This window comes from Somniosus microcephalus, chromosome 12, assembly GCF_052327205.1.
Source record: "Somniosus microcephalus isolate GS21.2 chromosome 12, FLI_Smic_1.0, whole genome shotgun sequence".
NCBI classification, from domain to species: domain Eukaryota; kingdom Metazoa; phylum Chordata; class Chondrichthyes; order Squaliformes; family Somniosidae; genus Somniosus; species Somniosus microcephalus.
This window is the reverse complement of record NC_140998.1, coordinates 38,236,202-38,262,171: the sequence shown is the minus strand read 5'-3', so window position 1 is coordinate 38,262,171 and position 25,970 is coordinate 38,236,202. Positions and strand designations below refer to the sequence as shown.

Genomic DNA, 25,970 nt, shown 5'->3' with positions numbered 1-25,970 from the left:
CTCTCCCTCCATTGGGTTTCCTTGTTGATTGACGAGCCTTCCTGTCACAAACACAAACTTAACAAGCTACGGCTTATAATCTGGACCTGCGGTTTACCTGCGGATGTGCTGCATTGAAGTCAATGGCGAGTAATATTGGGCGGGGTGTAAAACCAGCGTTCCACCCAATCTTGTTAGGTTAAAAATTAGGTTAAAGTTACCCCCATTGATATGGTTGGAAGCTGTACCTTTTTGTTGGGATGTTATTTGATTGGAAGTAGCATCTTCTGAAGTATTAATGGTTGCAAAGGATGGCAGTAGTTACTGTTCCTTTGGACTAGCATTTGTAGAGTAACCATTTTATTTTGAAATCTCTGGAGCACAGGTCTGTTTCTTTGTTGGCCCCTTGGCTTCGGCCTACATTTGAGCTTGATTGAGGATATCTCGGTAGCTTCAGCCACAGACTGTGCAGCAAAAATGTATTTAAATAATCCATTATTTTGTTCATGTAATTCAAATGCTAAAACATGTCTAACTGTTTAAAAATGGGATTGAATGGTAATAAATTATGTGAACAAGTTTGCCAAATTTAAGTACGGCTGAATGATTTCCTAAACAGGAGTAATTTTCAATCCCATTCCTGACCAACTCAGGTTAAAATATGAAAAATAGTAGAAAAGCATGTATCTTTGTGGCAGCTATGCAGTGATAAGTGAAGAAGCTTGGAGTTTAGTTAGGGGGATGACTTTTCCATGACCAGTTTTAAGTGTCATAGAGTCATGGAGTCATACGGCACAGAAGGAGGCCATTTGGCCCATCGAGTCCGTGCCAGCTCTCTGTAGAGCAATCCAGTCAGTCCCATTCCCCCGCCTATCCCCGTAGCCCTGCAAGTTTATTTCCCTCAAGTGCCTATCCAGTCTCCCCTTGAAAACATTGAGTGTCTCCGCTTCCACCACTTCCGTTGGCACGAATTCCAGTTCCTCACCACTCGCTGCATAAAAAGTTTTCCCTCACATCCCCCCTGTATCTCTTGACCAAAACCTTAAATCTGTGTCCCCTAGTCCTTGTACCATCAACTAGTGGGAACAGCCATTCCCCGTCTAGCCTATCCAAACCCGTCATAATCTTATACACCTCTATCAAATCACCCCTCAACCTCCTTTGCTCTAATTAAAACAAATCCAGATTCTCCAACCTGTTCTTGTAGCTAAGATCCCCTATCCCCGGAACCATTCTGGTAAATCTCCTCTGCACCCTCTCAAGGGCCTTCGCATCCTTCCTAAAGTGTGGTGACCAGAACTGGATGCAGTACTCCAGTTGTGGCCTAACCAGCACTTTATAAAGATTCAGCATAACTTCTCTACTTTTGTACTCAATACCTCTATATATGAAGTCCAAGATCCCATATGCTTTGCTAACCACTCTCTCAATATGTCCTGCCACCTTCAGGGACCTATGCACATTAACTCCCAGGTCCCTCTGTCCCTGCACACTCTTTAAAACTGTGCCATTAAGTGTATATTGCTTCTCCCTGTTCCTTCTGCCAAAATGTATCATCTCTTGGATGCTTGGGTAGGAACATACATATTGTCACCTGTTGGAGTTGTGTTCCAGCCTATTTTGCTGGAGATTTTTGATGTTTTTCCTGTCAATTTTAACCTATGAGAAGCCCGTAAGAATGAATACTGCACTGAATTGTGAACCTTAATGGAATCCTTTTTAGTTCAACTGTGCATTTCCCTTTAAAAAAAATGTCAAGTGTTCCCAAGTGCATCACCATCTTAATCACCACAATTGTGTTTTGTCACTATAATACCACTTCCCAATGAATTGGCTCTAACTGGAGCCATGGTAACAAGTTGTAATTTTTATTACATTTTGTTATGTTTGAAACAAGGTTTCATTATTTGTAATCCAGTGGAGTTTTGGAGATGATTACATGGACTTGAGTGAATATGCATATGCCAAATCTCTGATAGTCTTGAGGGAGGGAATGCACAACCATGTGGCGGTTTTGCATCACATTCATCCGTGGTACTTCAGCAAAGAGAACATAAGAACATAAGAAATAGGAGAAGGAGTAGGCCATTCGGCCCTTCGAGCCTGCTCCGCCATTCAATGAGATCATGGCTGATCTTCTGCCTCAACCCCATTCACCGGCCCTATCGCCATATCCCTTGATGCCCTTACTAGTAAGAAATCTATCGACTTTTGTTTTGAATATACCCAATGACTGAGCCTCCACAGCCCTCTGGGGTAGAGAATTCCAAAGATTCACCACCCTCTATGTGAAGAAATTTCTTCTTATCTCAGTCCTGAATGGCCTACCCTTTTATCTTGAGGCTGTGGCCCCTGGTTCTAGATTCCCCAGCCAAGGGAAACATTCTCCCAGCATCCATCCTATCAAGCCCTGTAATAATTTTGTATGCTTCAATGAGATCCCCTCTCATTATTCTGAATTCAAGAGAATACAGGCCTAGTTTACTCAATCTCTTCTCATACGACAGTCCTGCCATCCCAGGAATCAATCTCGTGAACCTTCGTTGCACTCCCTCTATGGCAAGTATATCCTTCCTTAGGTAAGGAGACCAAAATTGTACACAGAACTCCAGGTGTGGTCTCATCAAGGCCCTATATAATTGGAGTAAGACTTCTTTACTCCTGTACTCAAATCCTCTTGTAATGAAGGCCAGCATACCATTTGCCTTCCTAATGGTTTGCTGCACCTGCACATTCACTTTCAGTGACTCATGTACAAGGACACCCAGGTCTCTTTGAACATCTGCATTCCCCAATCTTTCACCATTTAGAAAAAAACTGCCTTTCTGTTTTTTCTACCAAAGTGGATAACTTCACATTTATCCACATTATATTCCATCTGCCATGTTCTCGCCCACTACTGAGCCTGTCGAGATCCCCTTGAAACCTCTTCACATCCTCTTCGCAACTGACACTGCCACCTAGCTTTGTATCATCAGCAAATTCGGAAATGTTACATTTAGTTTCCTTCATCCAAATCATTGATAGATTGTGAATAGCTGGGGCCCAAGCACCAATCCTTGTGGTACCCCACTAGTCATAGCCTGCCATCCTGAAAAAGACCCGTTTATCCCTACTCTTTGTTTTCTGTCTGTTAACCAATTCTCAATCCATGCTGGTATATTACCCCCAATTCCATGTGCCCTAATTTTGTTCACCAATCTCTTGTGTGGGACCTTATCGAAGGCCTTCTGAAAATCCAGATACACCACATCTACTGGTTCCCCTTTGTCTACTCCACTAATTACATCCTCAAAGAACTCCAACAGGTTTGTCAAACAGGATTTCCCTTTCATAAATCCATGTTGACTCTGCCCAATCTTACTATTAGTTTCTAAGTGCCCAGTTATTGCATCCTTTATAATAGATTCCAGCATTTTCCCAACTACTGATGTGAGGCTAACAGATCTGTAGTTCCCCGTTTTCTCTCTCCCTCCTTTCTTAAATAGCGGGGTTACATTTGCTATCCTCCAATCTGCAGGAACCGTTCCAGAATCTATATAATTTTGGAAGATGACAACCAATGCGTCCATTATTCCAATGGCTACCTCTTTCAAAACCCTAGGATGTAGACCATCCGGTCCCTGGGATTTATCAACTTTTAGTCCCATTAATTTTGCTAGAGAGGGGCACACTGGCTTGCGATAGTTATGCATCTGTCAGCCTCCTGGTAGACTAGTGATCAGGAGGATTTGCAGCCTCATGGTGAGTGTACATCTGTCCAATCCCTGTCCAAACTCCTTAGCTAGGGAAACCACTGCCCTGTGCACTCTGGAAGTCCAACTAATGACAATTCTCGCATGCTTGTGAGGATTGATAAAATCCTTTTATAACCTTCTAGAAATATACGATGGAGCGCAGCTAAGAACAACCATTGCTTGTTTTTTGAAATGACGGGTTTAAAATTCAGCCTTTGGATTCAGCTTTTAAGGAGCTAAGTTTTGGGCATTCAAGTCTGTAAATAACCCACAATCTGAATTTTGCTTATGCTCCTCTCTAGAATGGATGAGCAGGTAGCAGCATTTCTACACAATCATAAATAGTGGCCCAGTAATTCCGGTCCCAACGCGTGAGTACGGATGGGGTACTCACGCGTGGGCCCGTTGGAAGTGCCGGATTTCAGCATGCACAGCGCATACGCGGAAAACCGGCATTTCCTCTCCTCTGAACCAAGGGGTTAAGAGGCGGTTCCCTTGCGACGTTTGAGGCAGCGCGTACGCGTTGAACTTTGTTTTTTTGACAGGTTTGTCCGTGCGTGAAGGCCTCCACTTTTTAACGAATGTAAAAAGCAGACGTAAGGACTTAGTTTTAAAAGGTAAGTGGTCTAATAATTAAAGTTAGAATTTTTTTTCCACAGGTTTATTATTTTTAAAGAATTTACAGTAAGGTAAGTGTATTTTTGGACCTGATTTATTGAAAAAAAAATTTTGGCAGAAATTTGAATACTTGTTTAAAATAGTTTTTTAAAGTTATTAATAGTTAATTTAATTATTGGAATTTTTTTTAACTTTTATTTAAAGTTTAAGTAGTGTTTTGGGCGCCCGGAGTTTTCATGAGTTTGACAGGTCTTATGTCTAACTCATGAATGGACTTTTGTAAACTCCCATTGGTTGCCCAGTGCTCACATGATCCCAGCCGGCTCATCGCACTAAGTACGCCGCTGGATCATGCACGCACAGCGCGCCAGGAGCTGAACCGGGCCACAGACCGGAAATCCACGCAGGCCCAGTCTTCAAATGTCAGCGCGATAGGTAAGTGTAGGTCGGGGGCTTGCACCCGCGGGAAGCCCCCGACCCGAATTCCTGGGCCACTAAATTTTACAAGAGCGAAAAAGGTAGCAATTGAGGTAAAGCTTTATTGTACAATGCACAAGCAGTGGCATATAAAGTGCAGGTGTTGGGTAAAGTGATTTTGATCATGGCTGTCAAAGAGGTCAACCTAGGGACATTCATGAATGTTGATAGCTTTGGAAATATGCCAGTGTGGCATTACATCACCCGGTTGGCATCCACTATAGTAAAAGTGAAGGTCATTATTGTCTAAAGTAAGAGCCTAATTGTTATTGGTCATACTGCTGAAAAACACTGTAGAAAGTATTAAGCCATATTTTGCTAAAATTTAGGGCATAAACTTCACCCAGGACTGGAAATTAGTCACTGTCTTCATCGGAGTTAACGATTTATGTGACTACTGCAAGGACAAGGTAAGAATTGTTTATGCAGCTTACATAGACAACAAGTTTCATAGTAAAAAGACAACCTTTCAAGTTTTGTAAGCGTAGGTATCAGGGACTAGAGGTAAAATGATTAAAATAGAATTTAACCCTATATATTTGTATAATTGCAATAATTATGGTATCCATGCATACTGTATGAAATATGCTATACTAGTGACTTGCTTTTCTTTCAGATTGAGTCTGAAACAAAGAGAGTTTTTTATTTTTATTTCATTTAGAGGGAGGGCTTGTTGCAACTTTGAGTGAAGTAGCGTGGGATAATGTTATGATGGTAATGGTGAGCTCTGCTTCCCATTCATGCTGTAACATCATAATTGGTCATTTGACCAATGAATACAGCAAATGTGCAGTATTATGTGGAATAGGTCAGGTATGCAGGTTGAGCACATCATTAATTTCCAATGGCCAGACTGGTTAATGCATCAGATCAATGGTATTGCGCCATTTTATAATGCACTCTCTATATATACTATTTTGAGAACCAGTTCAAGAGGTGGTTCCATAATGTAGCCTTAGATTACTGGTGCTGTGAAATCTGTCCCTTTTATATTGTGGATAGGATTCCATAGCACTGAAGCAGCAGACACAAGCTTGCTCAAGCACAGTTGACTGAAAGTCATGGATGGCAGCCTTATTTCTGGCTGGCAGACAATAGTTACTAAAGGTAATATAGATCAGCAAACGGCAAATCTGATTACTAGTTTGTACGCCTAACGTGAGCCGCTCAGCCTGTCAACAGCCATAAAAAACGTTGGCCTTTCCCTATAGTGTGTCAGCTGTGGCTCAGTGGGGAGCACTCTTGCCTTCTGAAGCACAAAGGTTGTGGGTTCAAAGTCCCACTCCAAGGACTTGAGCACAAAAATCTAGGCTGACACTGCAGTGCTGAGGGAGTGCTGCACTGTCAGAGGTGCTGTCTTTTGGATGAGACATTAAACCAAGGCCCCATCTGCTTTCTCAAGTGGATGTAAAAGATCCCATGGCACTATTTCGAAGAAGAGCAGTGGAGTTAACCCTGGTGTCCTGGCTAATATTTATCCCTCAATCAACATAATAAAAACATTATCTGGTCATTATCATATTGTTGTTTGTGGGAGCTTGCTGTGTGCAAATTGGCCACCGCGTTTCCCACATTACAACAGTGACTACACTTCAAAAGTACTTCATTGACTGTAAAGCGTTTTGAGACATCTGGCGGTCGTGAAAGACGCTATATAAATGCAAGTCTTTCTTTCCTTTAGTGGTGGCTATCAGCTTATAAGAAAAAAAGAACTTGCAATTATATAGTGCCTTTCACAACCTCAGGACGTCTCAAAGCACTTTACAACCAATTAAGTACTTTTGAAGTGTAGTCACTGTTGAAATGCTATACACAATGACTTGGATTTTGCGGCCGGCAGCGTACCTACGGAGTAGGCATCCAAATAGAATCCGAAAATACCTGATGGGGACCCTCCTTCGTGAACTTGCTGTTTGACGCTGCGTATTCAAGGGCAGCGTAATGGCACACGGATCCCAGGGGCAGAGAGTGTGCAGAAGCGTACCTGGGATAACGTGAGCCTGCAACTCCAATCATCAAACAGAAGGTCTCTCATTCATTTATAATTTCCGGAAAGGGAAAAAAAAAACTCATTACTAGAGCCTTCGAGGATAAACGTGTATACTTTCAGTTTGGATTTTTTTTAAGCTTATATGCCAAAGATAGATGCCAAAAAAATAACAAATTTTATCAATGTAGCAATCGCTTCCTCCAAACGTTTCATGGACAAATAAATACTTTTCATGGAAAAAACACTAAAAATGCTTCCATTTCTGGCCTCATAAGTTATTACATTTCTTGCATTTGTCAGGAGGTGTCTCCTTATGCCGTAAATTTTTTTGTACATAATTGCTGGGCATCAACGCTGTGCTAGCAATTAGGTTTTCTGATCGGTGTGGCGTTGGTGTGGATGACCTGTCAAGTCGGAACTTGACAGATCACAAGTTCGGGATTTAGCGCGCGTGCAAGCACATGCGGAAATCCCAAATTTGCTGTGCATTTCAAAGGCGGTGTGACGCCATACTCTCAGAATACACCATCATACCCATCGCAAATTCTGGCCCATTAATAATAAAGTTTTTTAAATATCTCCTTTTCTAGTACTCTGAAGTTGATCCAATGTGCTAGAAGTTCGATGTTACTTGGTTTGGTGGTAGCACTCTTGCTTCTGAGTCAGGGAGTTGTGAGTTTAAACCTCACTCCAGGACTGGAGCACATAATCTAGACTAGCATTTCAGGGAAGAATATCCGAAGGGTTCGCTCATCTCCCACCATAACTCTGACTACTTGCGTCGTTCTCTGGGGTTTCCACCGATCTTCCACCAAAGTTACGGAGAGAGATCGGGAGAACCCCTGTGGAAACTACTGGGGTCAGTGTAGTACTGAGGAGGTGCTGCATTGTCTCAAATGAGACATTAAACCCAGGCCCCGCTCCCTGCTCAGGCAACTGTAAGAGCTCCTGTGGCACTTTTGAAAGAAACACAGGGAATCCTCCCAGTGTCCTGGCCAACACTCATCTTGCAACTAACATCACCAAAACCAATTAGCTGGTCATTTGTTTCATTGCTGTTTGTTGCACCTGCTGCTGCTAAATTTGCTTACAAAAATAACAATAATTACACATTCAAAAAGTAAAACATTTGGCTGTGAAGTGCACTGGCATGTCCTGAGGTGATAAAAGGTTCCCACCCTCCTCATATGTACTTAGTTTTAATTTTGAATTTGAGTCTGCAAAATTAAATTTACAGTACCGTGCCTGCATACTGTTTATAGAAACATATTCTATTGAGTGCTTCTGATATCTACCTTATGATTTTACTAACACTGTAATACCACTTTTTACACAGGATCTCTTTTCACCTTACAGCTTTGTATACAATGTCACTGCAGCCTTGGACATACTTTCCGATGAGGTAAGACACATCTTAAAGTCGTGATATTTTTCCAACTAAATTTTTTGACTAGAAATCCTCATTGGAAAGAAACACAATGGAACCTATTTATAATCAATTCATATATAGATTAATAAAAATTGTAACTGAATACAATCTAGTTATAATGAAAATATGACTTGCTTGTTAATCTTTCCTGGTTAGTACGTAAAAAACAGCGGAAATTGCAGTAGAACAGCGGTTTGTCATAACTTAAGATGCAGTACACAAAATTGCAGCAATGGTGAATTTTTAAATTACGAAAGGTGGATGTGAGTGCTGAATGCATGCACTTCACCCAGAGATTGGTGAACCTGTGGAATTCTCTACCACAGAAGGCAGTTGAGGCCAACTTATTAAATATATTCAAGAAGGAGTTAGATATATTTTTTAAGGCTAAAGGGATCAAGGGATATGGGGAGAAAGCAGGGACAGGATACTGAATTTGGATGATCAGCCATGATCTCATTAAATGGCGGAGCAGGCTCGAGGGGCCGAATGGCCTACTCCTGCTCCTATCTTCTATGTTTCTATATGTATTCTCTAAGAGGGTATGGGCACAACTCCCTCCCCAGAAAATGTCACATACTGACACCTCATTTGGTGCATTTTCCAACATTTTGGAGCATATAAGCATTTGTATTTATGAGCATAAAATGCCAAGCCTCATCACCAGGACAATTCTACTCTCCATTTTATTTCCAAACCCTGCCGATTCCAATAATGCAGTGACAAGAATGCTTCAATAAAGAGTTAATACATTCGCACCAGGGAATATCGTCCTCATCTCAAAAAAATCAGCTGCACTATTCCTGAAGAAAATAAACCTTCACATAAGACAATAATCCGGGCATGACCCAGAAAGTTGCTTTGAGGAAAAGAAAACGTTTTTTTTTAAAGCTGCACTTCAGCAACTTATTTAGAAGTTTACAGCACAGAAGGAGGCCATGCGTCCCATTACATCTATGCCAACTCTGCTGCAGCAATCTAAAACTAATCTCACTGCCCTGCTCTCTCCCTATATCACAGAATCACAGAAACCCCACAGTGCAGATAGAGGCCATTTCGGCCCATTGAGCCTGCACCGACACATATCCCACCCGATCCCTGTAACCCCTACACCAACACATATCCCACCCTATCCCCCTAACACTAAGGGTCAATTTATCATAGCCAATCAACCTAACCCGCACATCTTTGGACTGTGGGAGGAAACCGGAGCACCCGGAGAAAACCCACGCAAACACGGGGAGAATGTGCAAACTCCACACAGACAGTCACCCGAGGCCGGATTCGAACCCGGGTCCCTGGCGCTGTGAGGCAACAGTGCTAACCACTATGCCACCGTGCTGTACATTAATTTCTCAGAGGAGCAACACTAAATAAATACACTTGTAATCGTGACTGTTCAACACCTCACTTTAAATTCTTCTGCAATTTCATGTGTAACCAACAATAGGAGGAAGTAATGCATGATTGGTTCTGACAGCCTTCGGTCCCACCTTCCAACCAATTTGATTGGGTCTGACACTTTCCAGTCCCACCTTCCAAATGATCTAATGGATTGATCCTAACAATCTCCAATTCTATTGGGGGCAGTGGGGAAAACAGATCTAGCATATCACGGAGAAGCTGACAAATAGGTACTATCACCTTAACATGCTGATGGTTGGTAAAATGTTATTGATTTTGGGATTATACGAGGTCAATTAACTGGGAATGAACTACAATTAGAATTTCAAATCCAATACATAAAAAACTAGTTTGGATTGAAATCCTGTCTCCTTCAGACATGCTACTATCCATGGATAGTGCAACATTTTGCTGTATTTTGTTTTGTACAAGTAAAACTATAAGCTCCCAAAGCAAATCCTACCTTGTATTTCTTAATGGGCTTCTAAGGTTAGCAACTAGTTCTTGAGCAGTCACTCATACTTACCCACCGGATTTTTGAGCTTACCAGTGAGGGTTGTTATCCATTCCCTTGGTGTACAAGAGGAGGATAGAAATCTATGGCCCGTAGTTTCCGATAGGAGGCTTCCTGCGTGTGGATGTCTCCTATCGGGGGAAAAAACCTACGCCCTTACCCGAGGGCTCCAGAGGTGCGACCATTTCCACTCCTGGGCCTCTCCACAGTCGAAATGCGCAGGGCCCACGTATCCCAGGGGCACATGCGGTTCGCAAGCATCCCTGGGATCACCCGGGCCAGGCGAGCCAATGGGAGAAGGGAATCGCCCATCATACTTTTGACAGATAGACCCGTCAAAAGTATGAATGGGGATCACTGAAAAAAGACACTACAACATTTAGTACATTTTGTAAAAAGCCATCACGTTTTAAAAATTAGTTAAAATTACATTAAATTAAATATTTTAAACAAAAATGTTATTTTTTGAAAAAAATAATTTAAAGTTTTTTACGGGGCTAAAAATAAACTTACCTTTTTTAAAAGTATTTAAATTATAAATGAGTGAAAATTTTTTTTTTTTACTTTTTTAAACTCTTATGCTGGTAAGATTTTTAAGTGATTTCAGCGGGCGGAGGTTCTGCAGAAAGCGGAACTCTTCACCCGCAGAGGCCCTTCTCCAGGGCAGGCGTCCGATCTGTCAAGAGGATTCTTGTCAGATCGGAAATGCTGGTTTTCAGCGCATGCACTTCGCAAGCCTGAAACCGGCATTTCTGATGTCCCTACGGATGTGTACACAGCTCGTACACACCCATAGGGATCGGAAAATACGGGCCTATATCTTCACGATAGCCATTTTGTTGATCAATTAAAGTGTCATGCATCTGAGGCACCCATTTTCCAAGTGGTTTAGGGGATCTAAGGCATCTATTTCCCTCAAAGTCTAGAGGATTCTGTATCTAATCATCTAGAAGGCACTCCTCCACTTTCCCTTATGCACATCCTTATTCATAAATCAGTCTAGATTTTAATCAGTCACAGCTATAGTTGATTTATAGTGAATTCAGTCTCAATTTATTGTATGCGTACTTGCTATTAATTACACAATGAATCACACTGTTCAACATTTTTCAGCAGACATTTATGATGACCTTAATTGAAACCATATTGTTTACATTATTACATAATTAGTCACAGAAACTACTTTCTCTTTTAACAAAAGCACGTTAAGCTAACTGGTCTTTAGTTCCCAGGACTTGTCCTATCTTCCTTTTAAATATAACTGTCTGCCTGTCATCTGGCACTATTCCTTTTCTAATGAATTGTTATGTATATGTAACGATGCCTCTACAATCTCTTCCCTAACGCTTTTAATATGCGCAGATACAATCCATCCAGGCCAGGGGTTTTATCCTCTCGGAGTTTGATTAGTTTATCAATTATCTCCCCTCTTTCTATCTTAAATGTCTTTATATCTTTTTTGAAATCTACTAATGTCACGCCCACCTTGTTAGTGTCCCTGGTAAATACTGAGACAAAGGGCTGGATTTTGCAGAGGGTCAGCGGGTGCGATCGGTGGCAGGTCAGGTGGGAAAGTGGTTTTGTTCCCCAGCGGGTCGGGACCCCGCTGTGAACCCGCCGCCACACGCCTTTACCAAATGTTGGGTCAGTCAGCGCTGAGCAGACCTGATACGCAGCGGTGGGGGGAGGCAATTAAAATCTTTAGTGGCTTGTTTACAGCCACTTATCAATGGTTTTTTCCCAGCTTTTTGGATTTTGCAGGTCACCCACCAGTTTTCTGCTGTGCCTAGACCTTGTCTGTGAAGCTGAGGTGGGAGGTCAGTGGCCATTGAATCAGCTGATGAGTTGACAGCTTCAGATGTCAAATCAAAGCTCCCAGCTGATTGAGACATGTTCCCTTAACCACTAGCTTCTCTAAACTGCATTTCTATTACAGATTCAGGATGCTGCAAGTCTTTATATAAGTCTCCATCCAATCTGACCTCATTATCTCTCCCACCATTGGCAGATAGCATCTGTCTTCTTTACTTCACCTGCCATCTATTCCATCAGCATGGGTGCCCTTGAAACTCTCTCACCTTTGTCCGCAGAATCCCACCACGATCAGCCCCAACACCAGCATCACCAGGCACACCAGTAGCACCAACAACAGCACCAACCTTCGCTGCAACCAACTGATGCTGCACAGGACACACGGCATCAGCACCCGACCACATTACTGCCCGGGAGGCCAGAGTTGGCCTCACCGTGGCCAGATTTACTTCACTTGATGCTATACACCCTGGCTGCCACATGATGCTATCAACAGAAACATTTGATATTGTTCCTCAAATCCTAAGTATAGATCAATTTAAGTATATAATAAATAATTGTGGCCTTCAAATATGGCCTCCTGTGGAACATCAATCACCACATTTTTTCAGCCAAGAAACTGCTTTTTACCCATTCTCTTTGCTTTCTGCATTCCAACTAATTCTATGTGCTAGTAGCTTTGCCAAAAGTGGTCTTGTCTCACATTCTTTAAAAAAATCAATTTATACCATATTTACTGCATTTCCTTCATCCATCTTGTTATTTCTTCAAAAAAAAAGTTTAATCTTGACAAACATGACCTGCCCTTTGTAAATCCATGCTCATTAATTCAAGTTTCTCCAAGTCATTTTGTGCTATATTATAAATTTGTGATTCTCGACCAAGCAAATTATTGTTAGACTCAAAAGTTACATCATTTAATATTTCTTTCATTCTTCTTTCCCTCATTTTATTTATATTTTGTTCCTACTTGTTCTCCGCCTTTTGGGTGCTCCTGTTAATAACTTTTCGATTAAGAAAATGGGAGAACCATAGACTTTAATTCAGCTCTGTCTCTGGGGATGTTTACTCCTCTCTTGAATTGGAGCTATTTGTCGCTGCTCTAAGATACTCCATTTAGCAATCCATCCAAGAACTGCTGAAAGTGACTCATGCAGATCCAAATGCCAGTGGAGGCTGTGATTCAAACGCCTGTGTATTTGAGTGGGACTCCGACACTCCAACACTAAAGTTGCTTGGCCACCCGCTTCATTTTTCCAATTTAACCCTTCTCTCATGTAGATTCTGGGCAATAAATCCATGGATGCCAACAGTTCTCCACTACCTTGCCCAAGTGGCCATTCTTTTTGTAAGTCGACACAGCAGTTGGCTGCAGGCAATACCTGGAAGGTATCACAGCTGAACCAACCCTGTTCTCATTTGACATGCACATATATAGAGGTGACTGGACAGCAATTGGGAAAACAAAACCAGGCTATGTTTTTTCTCTTTCCACCTAGCCTGCGATACTGAGATCGATTGCTGCTTCTTCAGAGGTCAGCCAACATAGCACAGACTTGAGAACCGCATCTGGGATCCTTCTGACCTGTAAAGCTCAGTGCTATCTTGGCTGTGCCTTTACCAGAAGGTTATTGGGAAACTCTCCCTTATTTATTCATTTGTGTTTCTCGACACCTGGGAATCCCTGGCCCAAGAACGCACAAAATGGAGGAGAAGCATCCAGGAAGGCGCCGAACACCTCGAGTCTCTTCGCCGGGAGCAAGCGGAAACCAAGCGCAGGCAGCACAAGGAGCGCACGTCAACCCAAGCACCCCACCCACCCGCCCCTTCAACCACCATCTGCCCCACCTGTGACAGAGACTGTAGGTCCCACATTGGACTCATCAGTCACCTGAGAACTCATTTTTAATGTGGAAGCGAGTCATCCTCGGTTCCGAGGGACTGCCTAAGAAGAAGTAGTTTCTTGTAAACAATTTTCCCGCATGTTTCCCATTCATATGCTTTCTCCTTCCTGATACCTCCATTAAAATTTGAAGGTTGGCAAACCTGCAGCTTGCCTACAGCTATTGTAGCTACATTTATGGGGTTGGGAAATAATGATTGCATAGTGTGTATTTTTCATGGACTAAAAGCATCACCCACTACAATTACGTTGGCCTCTGCATTCTTTACTACACAGCAGTTTTATCTATCTCCCAATAACTGAGGAGCCAATTTGTACTGTCATTCAGCCTGATAGATGCTGTGCTCCTTTGAACTCAACAACGATGATCAAAATACTGCAGATGTTGGAAATCTGAAATAAAAACAGAAAATGCTGGAAATACTCAGCAGGTCGGGCAGCATCTATAGAGAGAGAAACAGAATTGACATTTCAGGTCGATGACCCTTCGTCAGAACTGGAAAAAGTTGGAGACGGAACAGGTTTTTAAGCAAGTGTAGCGGCAGGGAGAGGGAGGAGGGAAGGAAAGAACAAAAGTGAAGGTCTGTGATAGGATGGAAGGCAGGAGAGATTAAGAGACAAAAGGGGTGATGGTGCAAGGAGATGGTAATGGGACAAGTTAAGAAACAAAAAATGACTCTAGATGAAGTGTAAATGGCAGAATGATCAACAGCTGCCATGTGAGAGAGAGAAAAAACAATGATAGGGGCCGAGGTTATGGTCTGAAATTGTTGAACTCGATGTTGAGTCCAGAAGGCTGTAAAGTGCCTAATCGAAAGATGGCACTTTAAACCAATTATATTGTTATATTTGAGTACCCCATACCCTCGTTTATTCACTTGTTTTTAACTGAAAGATGTAAAATTCCATTAAAAAAAACCTGCCTAGTTTGCCAGTTTTCTAAAATAATTCTGTCACTCTCTAACATTGCTTCATATTTACATTTTTACTTTCAACTCGAAAGACCTAAACTGAGCAATGCGTTTACGTATACGAACAAATCCTGGGCATTTACTTTGCCCTATGTTTTCATGCTGCTGCTCTGTACCCTAAACTTGTCCAGATCTATGAAAGTGCAATTTTAAAGAGTCAAAGTTTTAAAATGAATAAAAATAACATTTGATCTTTTATACACAGATGCCTAGGACCATAGTAAACTTAGTGCAGTTGCTGCCAATAGAAGGTCTCCGTTTAGTCAACGATGGCTCTTTTGGCTGTTTACTGCAAAGGTACTTTATTCCTCTTTTATCTGATCTCCTCCGTTTAGTAGCAATAGATTTCTATTTGTTTATTTGTAGGTACAATATTTTGTACTTTTGCATGGTTTTCAGAAATGTTAACTTTCTCTCAGGATAGAAATAGATTGACATTATCAGGGTAATTTTCTGACTCCCTGCTTCGAGCAGGGTGCCTTGTCTGCTGGAAGGGCATAGGCTGCACGTGAGTTTCCTAAAGTCGGGCATGTGTTCCCAACTACTGGAATGAATGGTTGATTTCTGTGGGGCAGGGCTCCAGTCATCTGATTAAGTTTCATTCGGGGGAGGTAAACCATTTTGTGTATTTTCTTTTTGCATCCTGCCCACGTTTGCCTCGGGGCCGAGAATACCACCCCCGCTTAACTGGTGGAATTTGCTTTGATTTTGGAATGAAAGTTCTTGAACACTGCAGTCAAAAAAATTGAAATATTTAAAACATTTGCTGTGTTAAACTTTTTTACTTGTTGCCTATGGTTAATTCATGTTATCCGCCCACACTCAAATTCAAGCCTTGAATTCTTATTTTGACTGTTACTATCGTCAATATTTTCTGAAATTTAAACTTGATTAATGTAACACTTCAAAAAATGATCAGGTCCATGGCGGAATCCGTGTAGGTAAGCTAATACACATGGATGGCAATAACTTAATAGTAATAGAAATAAAATGTATTGAGAATGAATGTGGGTTAGAACATGGCCATGTCACCTTTGGGACCCCGATTTGAATCCATCCCATACAAATGGAATGGGAATCTTCTCTCTCTCCCTTTGATAACTGTGAATGGAACATAGGAACAGGAGTATTCAGTCCCTCGAGCCTGTTTCGCCGTTCTATTACATCATGGCTGATCTGCAACTCAACTCTATTTACAAGCCTTTGATTCATATTCCTTGATACCCTTACCTAATAAAAATCTGTTGACCTCAGCCTTGAGAATTTCAATTGACCCAGCATCCACAGCCTTTTGGGGGAGAGAATTCCAGATTTCTACTACCCTTTGTATGAAAAAGTGCTTCCTGTTTTTACTCCTGAATTGCTTAGCTCTAATTTTAAGACTGTGCCCCTTGTTCTGGATCCCTCGCCAGAGGAAATAGCTTCTCTGTATCCACACTATCGAATCATTTTATCATTTTAAACACCTCAATTAAATGACCCCTCAACTATCTAAATTCAAGTTAACACAAGCCAAATTTATGCAACCTGTCCTCATAACTTAACCTTTTAAGTCCTGGAGTCATTCTGGTGAATCTGTGCTGTACCTCCTCCAAGGCCAATATATATCTCCTGAAGTTCGATGCCCAAAACTGAACACAGCACTCCAGGTGGGGTCTGACCAAGGTTCTGTACAACTGACACATCACTTCCTTACTTTTGAATTCCAACCCAATGGTCCTTTGTGAAATTAGTTCAGGCAATCTTAATTTGACATCCAATAGATGCAAGTCCAAAATGCAAAACTACCAAAAGCTCCAGCCTGAGCTCAACAGCTTCTTCAGAGGAAGAGATGACTTGAAGAGAGAGCATTAAGAAGTGCAGAACATCACATTAGTACATTAAAGTTGCTTAATCTGATATATTTAAAATGTAGCACCAAGTTCTTAAGAACTTGAAATATCACAGAATGAGATATTCTGCCCATCAAGGCAGTCCCTTTCACATAACATGTATAATTTACTCCACTGTGTGCTCAATATAATTAATTGAATCTCATGACTTAGGTTCTGCATAATTTCTCCCTGCTTGTCATAAGTGAATCAAGGAAACTAGAATATTTAACTAACTTTGCATCCTTCCATGGTATTGCATTTCCTTCATCCCAGGAACAGGAACAATGACAGTCAGTTCCACATCGCATTATGGCCCAGAAATTCATGTCGGGGGGCTTCCCGCGGGTGCAAGCCCCCGACCTACACTTACCTAGCGCGCCGGCAGTTGAGGCCTGGCCCTGCGTGCATTTCCTGTCTGTGGCCCGGTCCAGCTCCCGGCGCGCTGTGCTTGCGTGATCCAGCGGCGTAGTTAGTGCGATGCGTCGGCTGGGATCACGTGAGCACTGGGCAACCAATCGGAGGAGGGAAAAGTCCATTCATGAGTTTGACAGAAAGAACTGTCAAACTCATGAAAACTCCGGGCGCCCAAAACAGTACTTAACCTTAAAATAAATTTGAAAAAAAATCACACTATTTAAATCAACTATAAATAACATTAAATAACTATTTTAAACAATAATTTAAATTTTTGAAAAAAATAATTTTATAAAAAATCGGGGCTAAAAATATACTTACCTTACTGTAAAGTATTTAAAAATAATAAACCTGTGGAAAAAATGTTCTAATTTTAATTAATTGACCACTTACCTTTTAAAATGAAGTCCTTATGCCTGGTTTTTAGATGTGCAAAAAGTAGAGGCCTTCATGCACGGGCAAACCTGTAAAAAAAAAAGGAAGTTCAACGCGCATGTGCAGACTCCTGCGCGCACGCGTTCGACCTCTGAACCTCTTGGTTCAGAGGATCGGAAATGCCGGTTTCCCGCGCATGCGTAGTGCATGCAAGAAACCGGCACTTCCATCGGGTCCACGCGTGAGTACTCCGTCCGTACTCACGCGTTGGGACCCGAATTTCTGGGCCATGTCTCTACCTGTACCTACCCTCAATTTTGTATCAACCCATAACTTTTTCACAGGTATTAATGTACACCACAGTAATTGCTTTAATTTAGTTGGGAGTTTATTCCCTATATCCACTACTCCATGGGGGAGGGGAAATCTCCTAGTCGCAAGTCTTGCTCAAGGCTTGCCAACATTGTACTTGTGTGTTCTGTGCTCATAGTCCATGTTAAATAACCTGATTGATTACATACTGTCCATTTCGCCAAGTGTGTCTCATCCCAACCTGCTTTACTCTAATCAATACTGTTATCAGCATATATTTGTAGTACAACACAGATGAATCTAAGATCAGTGCACCAAAACCAGCTCCTGCAAAAGCCAGCTAAATAGACGATATGACACGGAAGCAGTCCTGCGTCAACTCTAGTATAGCACCTGGAGCCAGTACAGCACTCCAGAAACTGATGTGTATCCGGACAACATTAAAACCTACCTGTCTGCCAAGCCAGTAAACTTGTACAGCTAGATAGAATTAAATATGTTCCCAGGTGAAGCAGTCCACACATATTGGTTCTCTAGTTCCTTTCAAAACTCAAGAGTTCCACTGTACGTATGCAAGCAAGTACTTGCGGTATCATCATTGTGTATCTGCACGTGTGCAGTCGCACTCTGAGATTTAGAGGATAAATAGAGTACCACCACTGCAGACAAGTGCAACCTTGCTAGCATGAGTTAGGAGGCATTCTTTAATTCATCTCACTCTTGCTGATGCCCATAGTATAACAATAGTGTTGAGCTGTAATACTCAATGTCAGGCCAATGTAGTGGAACTCTGTAACGTTCAGCCCATTCTGTGGTGAACTTATTTTATCATTTGGTAAAAAGTTAATAAGATTTCTATTACCTCGCATGTTCAGCTCCCACCTTCATGTTTAAGCAAGGTTGCCGGAAGAGACAAGAATGGACATGGCATAAACGTCTGGAGGTTACAAAAAAAAAGGCTATGGGGGAAAAATTCAGTTGGTTAGCACCTCCAGTTAGCGCCTGGTGGGGGCGCTAATAGGGCGATGTTGCAGTAGCACCAGGGCGAGGCGAATCCAGCGACGCACGGCAAATCCGGTCCTCCCGTAGCGCCGCAGCTACGAGTTACTGGCGGGGACCTCAGCGCCAGGCAGATCATGACGTTAGTGAGCATTCAACACTCACTGGGCACCCGATCTGCAAAATTCATTGTCGCCCCCTCTGCCTTAGCACCTTGCCCCGACAGTGACAGGGAGAGGAGGCGTCAACTAGGCGGATGCCAGCTCCAGGGGTCATGAGTAATGAGTTGCAGCTGTCAGGTTAGTGCTGTTTCATTGCTTCCTTGTCAGTTGACATTGAATTAAACTGTTTCACAGTCATTTAAAGGTTGTTTGGTATCAGGAATGTTATGAACAATTAGTTACATTTATTCTCACAACATATCAAAATACTACACTTGGTTACATTAATGGGGGCAGTACTGGCAGTCGACCTTGCCCTTCAGCGAATCCTCAATGTGAATGCCCGCTATCTTGGCAGCAGCCATGATGCCTTCATCCTGCGCCAGACTGGTGTGCCAGCACTCTTCCAGCCATCACGTCAACCTCGCGGCTGGCTGGTCGGAGACAAGGGCTATCCGCTCTCCACCTGGCCCATGTCTCCCCTCTGCAAACCCAACACTCCTGCCCTGCACTCATATAATGAGAGCCATGCTGCCACCAGGAACATCATCGAGCAGACCATTGGGGTACTCAAGCAATGGTTCCGCTGCCTTGACCGCTCGGGAGGACCCCTCCAGTACTCGGCTGAGCGGGTATCCTATTTCGTCGTGGTCTGCTGCATGCTCCACAACTTGGTCAACATGAGGGCCCAGCCCTTGCCACCAGGGATTGTGGGACCACCTCAGGAGGAGGAAGAGGGAGAGGAGGAGGAGGAGGAAGACAAGGAGGAAGCGGAGGAGGAACAGGAGCGAGGGAGGCGGCAGCCACTCAATCGGCCTTCCGGAAGGGCAGTCCGTGTTCGCCTCATCAGAATGCGGTTCCAATAAATTAAATCCCAAATCCCCGTTGCTCACAACATCCCCATCATTCCATCCCTGTCGCAGGCCATATCACAGCGCAAAGCTGAAATGAGAGACACCACACAATAATCCAAACTGAATTAATAGATTTATCAATAATCAGTGAACACATATTTACAGCAACATTATTACCTATTCACCCTTGTGCAATCCCTTAGTGCCTCTCGTTACTGTGCCTTTGTCTACTTTAGCGCTCCTATGAAGTGTTAGCCCAGTGGCTGCAGCAGTGCTGGTGGAAGGCTGCTGAGTGTCCGTGCCAGAGACTACAAATGGCTGTGCAGGACACCCTCGACCAGCTCTGGGCCTGGAAGGCCCGGCTGTAGACTGCACCACCTCAGCATGGTGGCAGCAGTCTGGGCTGGCTGGATGACAGGCAGCGACACGGTCAATGGCAGAGTGCCAGTGGGAGCAGGAATGCTGTCACCCTGAGAGAGGAATGCAGCTTCCCGCTCCACTGACCCACTGCCATTCCCCCGGGGCAACACCTCAGCATCCCGAGCAATGTGTTGCAGCACAGATTGCTGGCCTGCTGCGACACCGTGAAAGCCCTGGTTGATGGTTGTAGACCCAGCCACGATGGTAGCAGTCAGAGCTTGCGTTACATCAAGCTGAGACTACATGAGAACAGTCTGAGATTGAATGGCACCAAGCATAGACTGCACTACAGCACTAAGATGTTGCGTCGCTTCCGCCTGTGCTGCAATGGAAGCTGCCAGATCGCCCATCACACATGGCATCAGGTCTGGGTCACCACGGTCTCTCTGGGAGTCTACCATCCTTTGCAGACTGGAAATGATGGGCTCCAAGGTGTGCGCAGAGATCTGTGCAATGTTGGAGGTGGACTCCTCCAAGCTCCTTACCATTGCCGAGAGGCTCTCGGGCACCCTTGCCATCGCACCTATCATCTCCGTGTGCATGCCCATCACTGTTCTTCTAAAGCCCTCCCCATTGAGGCCCTCATCTGAGTCCTGTGCAGCAGAACTTGCGCGTGAACTCGCCCTCCGGGGAGCTGGCCACCGAGCTACCCTTTCTCCGTGGCCTTGCTGCAGACCGCTCATCCCCGGTGCATCACCCTGTGCAGATCCCACTACTATACTAGCCTCTAAAGAACCCGTAGTGCCAGTATCTCAGCTGATGCCTGTGGGTGAGACATGCATTGAGACATTCAAGGTGTCTTCTCCTCCTCCTCCTTCTCCAGCTTCACTCTCAATGGTGCCCTCAGGGACAGGCTGCTCAGGTGCTTGCTCATTATCTGAAAGCATAAAGGTACAAGATTTGGGTTAAGGTGAAGGGAGGGGGGGCAGGAAGAGATAAATGCATGCATGCAAGCACGAAACGCTTGTGGGGTGAGGAGGAAGTGGGATGTGAGAAGAATGAGTAGGGATGAACAAACTGTAATTTTCCCCAAGGGGGTCAACGTCACCGGTGGCCACGGCGCCCACCACCTGGTGCCCTATAATCTGCAGCACTCGATTCTCTAGCTCAGACAGTGGTTGGGTGTTGGCTTGTCCCCCGCCTATGCGCTCCTGCTCCCTCCTGTTGCGAGCCACCTTGGCCTGCAAGAGAAAAGAAAGTCTGTGAGTGAGTGTGGAGCAATGTGTTTGAGTGATATGCCTGCCATAGTTGAATAGCTGTGATTGTGTGCAAGGTATGAGATGTGGGTGTGAGTGTTGGTAGGTGAGTGCTGGGGGTGTGGTGCTTTGGGCAGTGTGTGAAGCCTATGGTCCAGATGGTGGTATATAGCATTTGTTGAAGCATTGACTCACCCTCACCACCCGAGTGAGGTCATTACATTTCTTCCTGCACTGTGTGTGGGTCATGGGGACCACAGTGCTGCCCGAGACACGCTGGGCTACCTCCTTCAACATGGTGCAGAAGACTTGCGGCGAGGGCCTCCTGACACTTGTCAGATAGAGCTCCACCCTCCGTCTTTCCGCTGCGAACACCAATGCCTCCAATGCATGGTCGCAGAATCTGCGGGCTCTCTCCCTGGAGCCTGGATCTGCTATCATTACGGCTGCTTGAGTCGTCCGGCTCCTTCTCCTTGACCTGCTGCTGCTGGCTGAGACAGCAGCACAGCCAGCAATGATGAGAATGAGGATCTGTAGCATCAATGAACCTCCCCATTAATAACTGGAAAGAGCCTGTGGCAATGAGGACTTGTGATTAGACTGCACCTGATATTGGTCAGCACTTCAAGTTTAACGCCACTGAGCTAGGCCATTAGCGCTTGATTTAGCGCTCCAAACCTTTCTTTGTGCAATGAGACTGAATTTTGCGTGCAGTCTGAAGCATTAGTGCCTGCCGCTAATTCTCAAACTTTTCAAAAGTTACCGTCCATTCCTGGGCTATAATGAATTTCTCCCCCTATCTATTTTCCAGAAATTTTGCAGAGGAAAGGAAAGTTTGAGTTCTTAATCTTACACTCTTTGATTTCTTATGAAATCTTTGGAGAGAATATATGCATTAAAACTGCATATATACCCACAAATATAAAGTAGATTTGTAAGTCAGCCTCAATAAAATACAGGGGTGGTCTTGTATATTGAACTCGATTCTTCAGTGCTTGTCTCTCACTCTCTCAGCACACTGCTGAGAGAGTGATAGACTTCAGGAAGGCATAGACAGGCTGATGAAATGGGCAGACACGTGGCAGATGAAATTTAACACAGAAAAGTGTGAAGTGATGCATTTTGGTAGAAAGAATGAGGAGAGGACATATAAACTAAATGGTACAATCCTATAGGGGGTGCACGAACAGAGAGACCAGGGGGTATGTGTGCATAAATCGTTGAAGGTGGCAGGGCAGGTTGAGAAAACAGTTAAAAAGGCTTATGGGATCCTGTGCTTCATAGGGTGCTACTTTCGCCAGGGCGCTAATTTTAGCGCCCTGAAAAATTTAGTGCCCCCACGGCGATTTTCTCAGGTAGCGCTCCGAGAGGGAGGATGGGGGCTACTGGAAGCGCCCCGCGTCCCTCTTGGGGCGCTGCGAACCAATATTGCGGCGCTGCGTGGCACTGCGGCGCTATGTGCCGCGGTACTGCAGACCTTCCTCCCCTTATTAAAGGGGAGGGGCCTAGCATAATGCGACCTGGGGCCCAACTGGGCCACCAGGGATCGGGAGTGCCGGGCTCACAGAGAACAGCCGGCACCCTGCGAGGAGGCTTCATGGGGGCCGGGGACAGCAGCGGGGGCAGGTGCTGGCCACCCACCACCTCCCCTTTAAATGGCGCCGCCCCGGTTGCAGGTAGGCCCCCCCGACCCCGGCGGACATAGCATTTGGCGGTAAGTTGGGGGGCGCCACCGAATATTACAGTCGGGGTGCGAGCGGGGCGTTGCGCATGGCGATGACATCATTGCCAGCAGCACAGCACCACGCACCACTAACGGTTAGTGCCACCGCTAACCTCCCGCTGAATTTCACGGGAGGCGTTAGCAGCGCCACGCCCAGGCGCTAGTTGATTTAGAGTCATAGAGTCATAGAGTAATACAGCACAGATAGAGGCCCTTCGGCCCATCGTGTCCGTGCCGGCCATCAAGCCCTGTCTAATCTAATCCCATATTCCAGCATTTGGCCCGTAGCCTTGTATGCTATGGCATTTCAAATGCTCATCCAAATGCTTCTTAAATGTTGTGAGGGTTTCTGCCTCCACAACCCTTTCAGGCAGTGAGTTCCAGACTCCAACCACCCTCTGGGTGAAAAAGTTCTTTCTCAAATCCCCTCTAAACCTCCCTCCCTTTACCTTGAATCTATGCCCCCTAGTTATTGACCCCTCTACTAAGGGGAAAAGCTCCTCAGCATCCATCCTATCTATGCCCCTCACAATTTTGTACACCTCAATCATGTCCCCCCTCAGCCTCCTCTGCTCCAAGGAAAACAAACCCAATCTGCCCAGTCTCTCTTCATAGCTGAAGCGCTCCAGCCCTGGTAACATCCTGGTGAACCTCCTCTGCACCCTCTCTAACGCGATCACATCTTTCCTGTAGTGTGGCGACCAGAACTGCACACAGTATTCCAGCTGTGGCCTAACCAGTGTTTTATACAGCTCCATCATAACCTCCTTGCTCTTATATTCTATGCCTCGGCTAATGAAGGCAAGTATCCCATATGCCTTTTTTACCACCTTATCCACCTGTTCCGCCGCCTTCAGGGATCTGTGTACCTGCACACCCAGATCCCTCTGACCCTCCGTCTTGCCTAGGGTCTTACCATTCATTGTGTATTCCCTTGCCTTGTTAGACCCCCCAAAGTGCATCACCTCGCACTTTTCCGGGTTAAATTCCATTTGCCACTGTTCCGCCCATCTGACCAACCCATCTATATCGTTCTGCAGACTGAGGCTACCCTCCTCGCTATTTACCACCCTACCAATTTTAGTATCATCCGCGAATTTACTGATCATACCCTTTACATTCATATCCAAGTCATTAATGTAGACCACAAACAGCAAGGGACCCAGCACCGATCCCTGTGGTACCCCACTGGCCACAGGTTTCCAGTCACAAAAACAACCTTCGACCATCACCCTCTGCCTTCTGCCACTAAGCCAGTTTTGTATCCAATGTGCCAAGGCACCCTGGATTCCATGGGCTCTTACCTTCTTGACCAGTCTCCTGTGCGGGACTTTATCGAAGGCCTTACTGAAATCCATGTATACCACATCCACTGCCTATTAGGGCACTAACAGGAGGCGCAAATCAACCGAATTTAGTCCCCATAGAGTACAAAAATGTGGAAATTATGATGAACCTGTATAAAACACTGGCTCGGCCCCAATTGGAGTATTGTGTCCAATTCTGGGCACCACACTTTAGGAAGGATGTGAAGGCCTTCGAGAGGGTGAAGAAAAGATTTACAAGCATGATTTCAGGAATGAGGGACTTCAGTTACATTGATAGACTGGAGAAGCTGGGGATGTTCTCCTTGGAGCAGAGAAAATTGTGAGGAGATTTGATAGAGGTATTCAAAATTATGAGGGGTCTGGGCAGGGTAGATAGAGAGAAACTGTTCCCATTGGCAGAAGGGTCGAGAACCAGAGGACACAGATTTAAGGTGATTGGCAAAAGAACCAAAGGCGACATAAGAAAAAGCTTTTTAACGCAGCGAGTGGTTAAGATCTGGAATGCACTGCCTGAAAGGGTGGTGGAGGCAGACTCAATTTTATTTTTCAAAAGGGAGTTGGATAAGTATCTGAAGGAAAAAAAAATTGCAGGGCTACAGGAAAAGGGCGGGGGAGTGGGACTAGCTGAGAGTCGGCACAGGCTCGATGGGCCGAATGGCCTTCTTCCGTGCTGTAACACACAGAAACACAGAAACCCCACAGTGCAGATAGAGGCCATTTCGGCCCATTGAGCCTGCACCGACACATATCCCACCCGATCCCCGTAACCCCTACACCAACACATATCCCACCCTATCCCTGTAACCCCACATATTTAATCCCCCTAACACTAAGGGTCAATTTATCATAGCCAATCAACCTAACCCGCACATCTTTGGACTGTGGGAGGAAACCGGAGCACCCGGAGGAAACCCACGCAAACACGGGGAGAATGTGCAAACTCCACACACAGTCGCCCGAGGCCGGATTCGAACCCGGGTCTCTGGCGCTGTGAGGCAACAGTGCTAACCACTATGCCACCGTGCTATGACTCTATGCTCTCGCATTGGTGGAGCAGTACTGAGAACAGCTGTTTACTATCTCATTGAGCCAACAAAATTCAATCTTACAAGCCTGGCTTGGAATACAGTTGCACAGCCATTGAAGTGACTGCTCTGGCTCCCGGCCCTCTGCTGGAGAACTGGAGACGTGCAGGTATTGCACAATGCCTGAAGGACATGAGGGCAATGTGACAGAGTGGGATCAGTGCTGGAGAAGCCAGGTAAGCAGGAGTAGGCCAGGAGCAGAAATCTCCACACATCAAAGATTCTCAATTTGCCATTACATAGTATTTACCGCACAGAAACAGGCCATTCGGCCCAACAAGTCCATGTCATGACACCACTGTATAAATATTGATGCAATGATGAGGAACATTACAACTGCTGTCAATTAAACCAACCCGAAAGGTGGAATCTTTCCAAGTACGTTGATGTCTAAA

General features: G+C 44.5%; 1 protein-coding gene across 1 annotated transcript in view; it reads left to right on the top strand.

The window, feature by feature from the left end:
• The window catches only part of LOC147109122 (phospholipase B1, membrane-associated), a 42,384-nt gene that overhangs the window by 3,913 nt on the left and 12,501 nt on the right, over positions 1-25,970 (top strand). Inside the window, exons 3-5 of the mRNA XM_086002747.1 lie at positions 5,141-5,221; positions 8,138-8,203; positions 15,040-15,131. Of these exons, the coding sequence (XP_085858873.1) occupies positions 5,141-5,221; positions 8,138-8,203; positions 15,040-15,131 (239 nt within the window). The remainder of the gene's footprint in view (positions 1-5,140; positions 5,222-8,137; positions 8,204-15,039; positions 15,132-25,970) is intronic.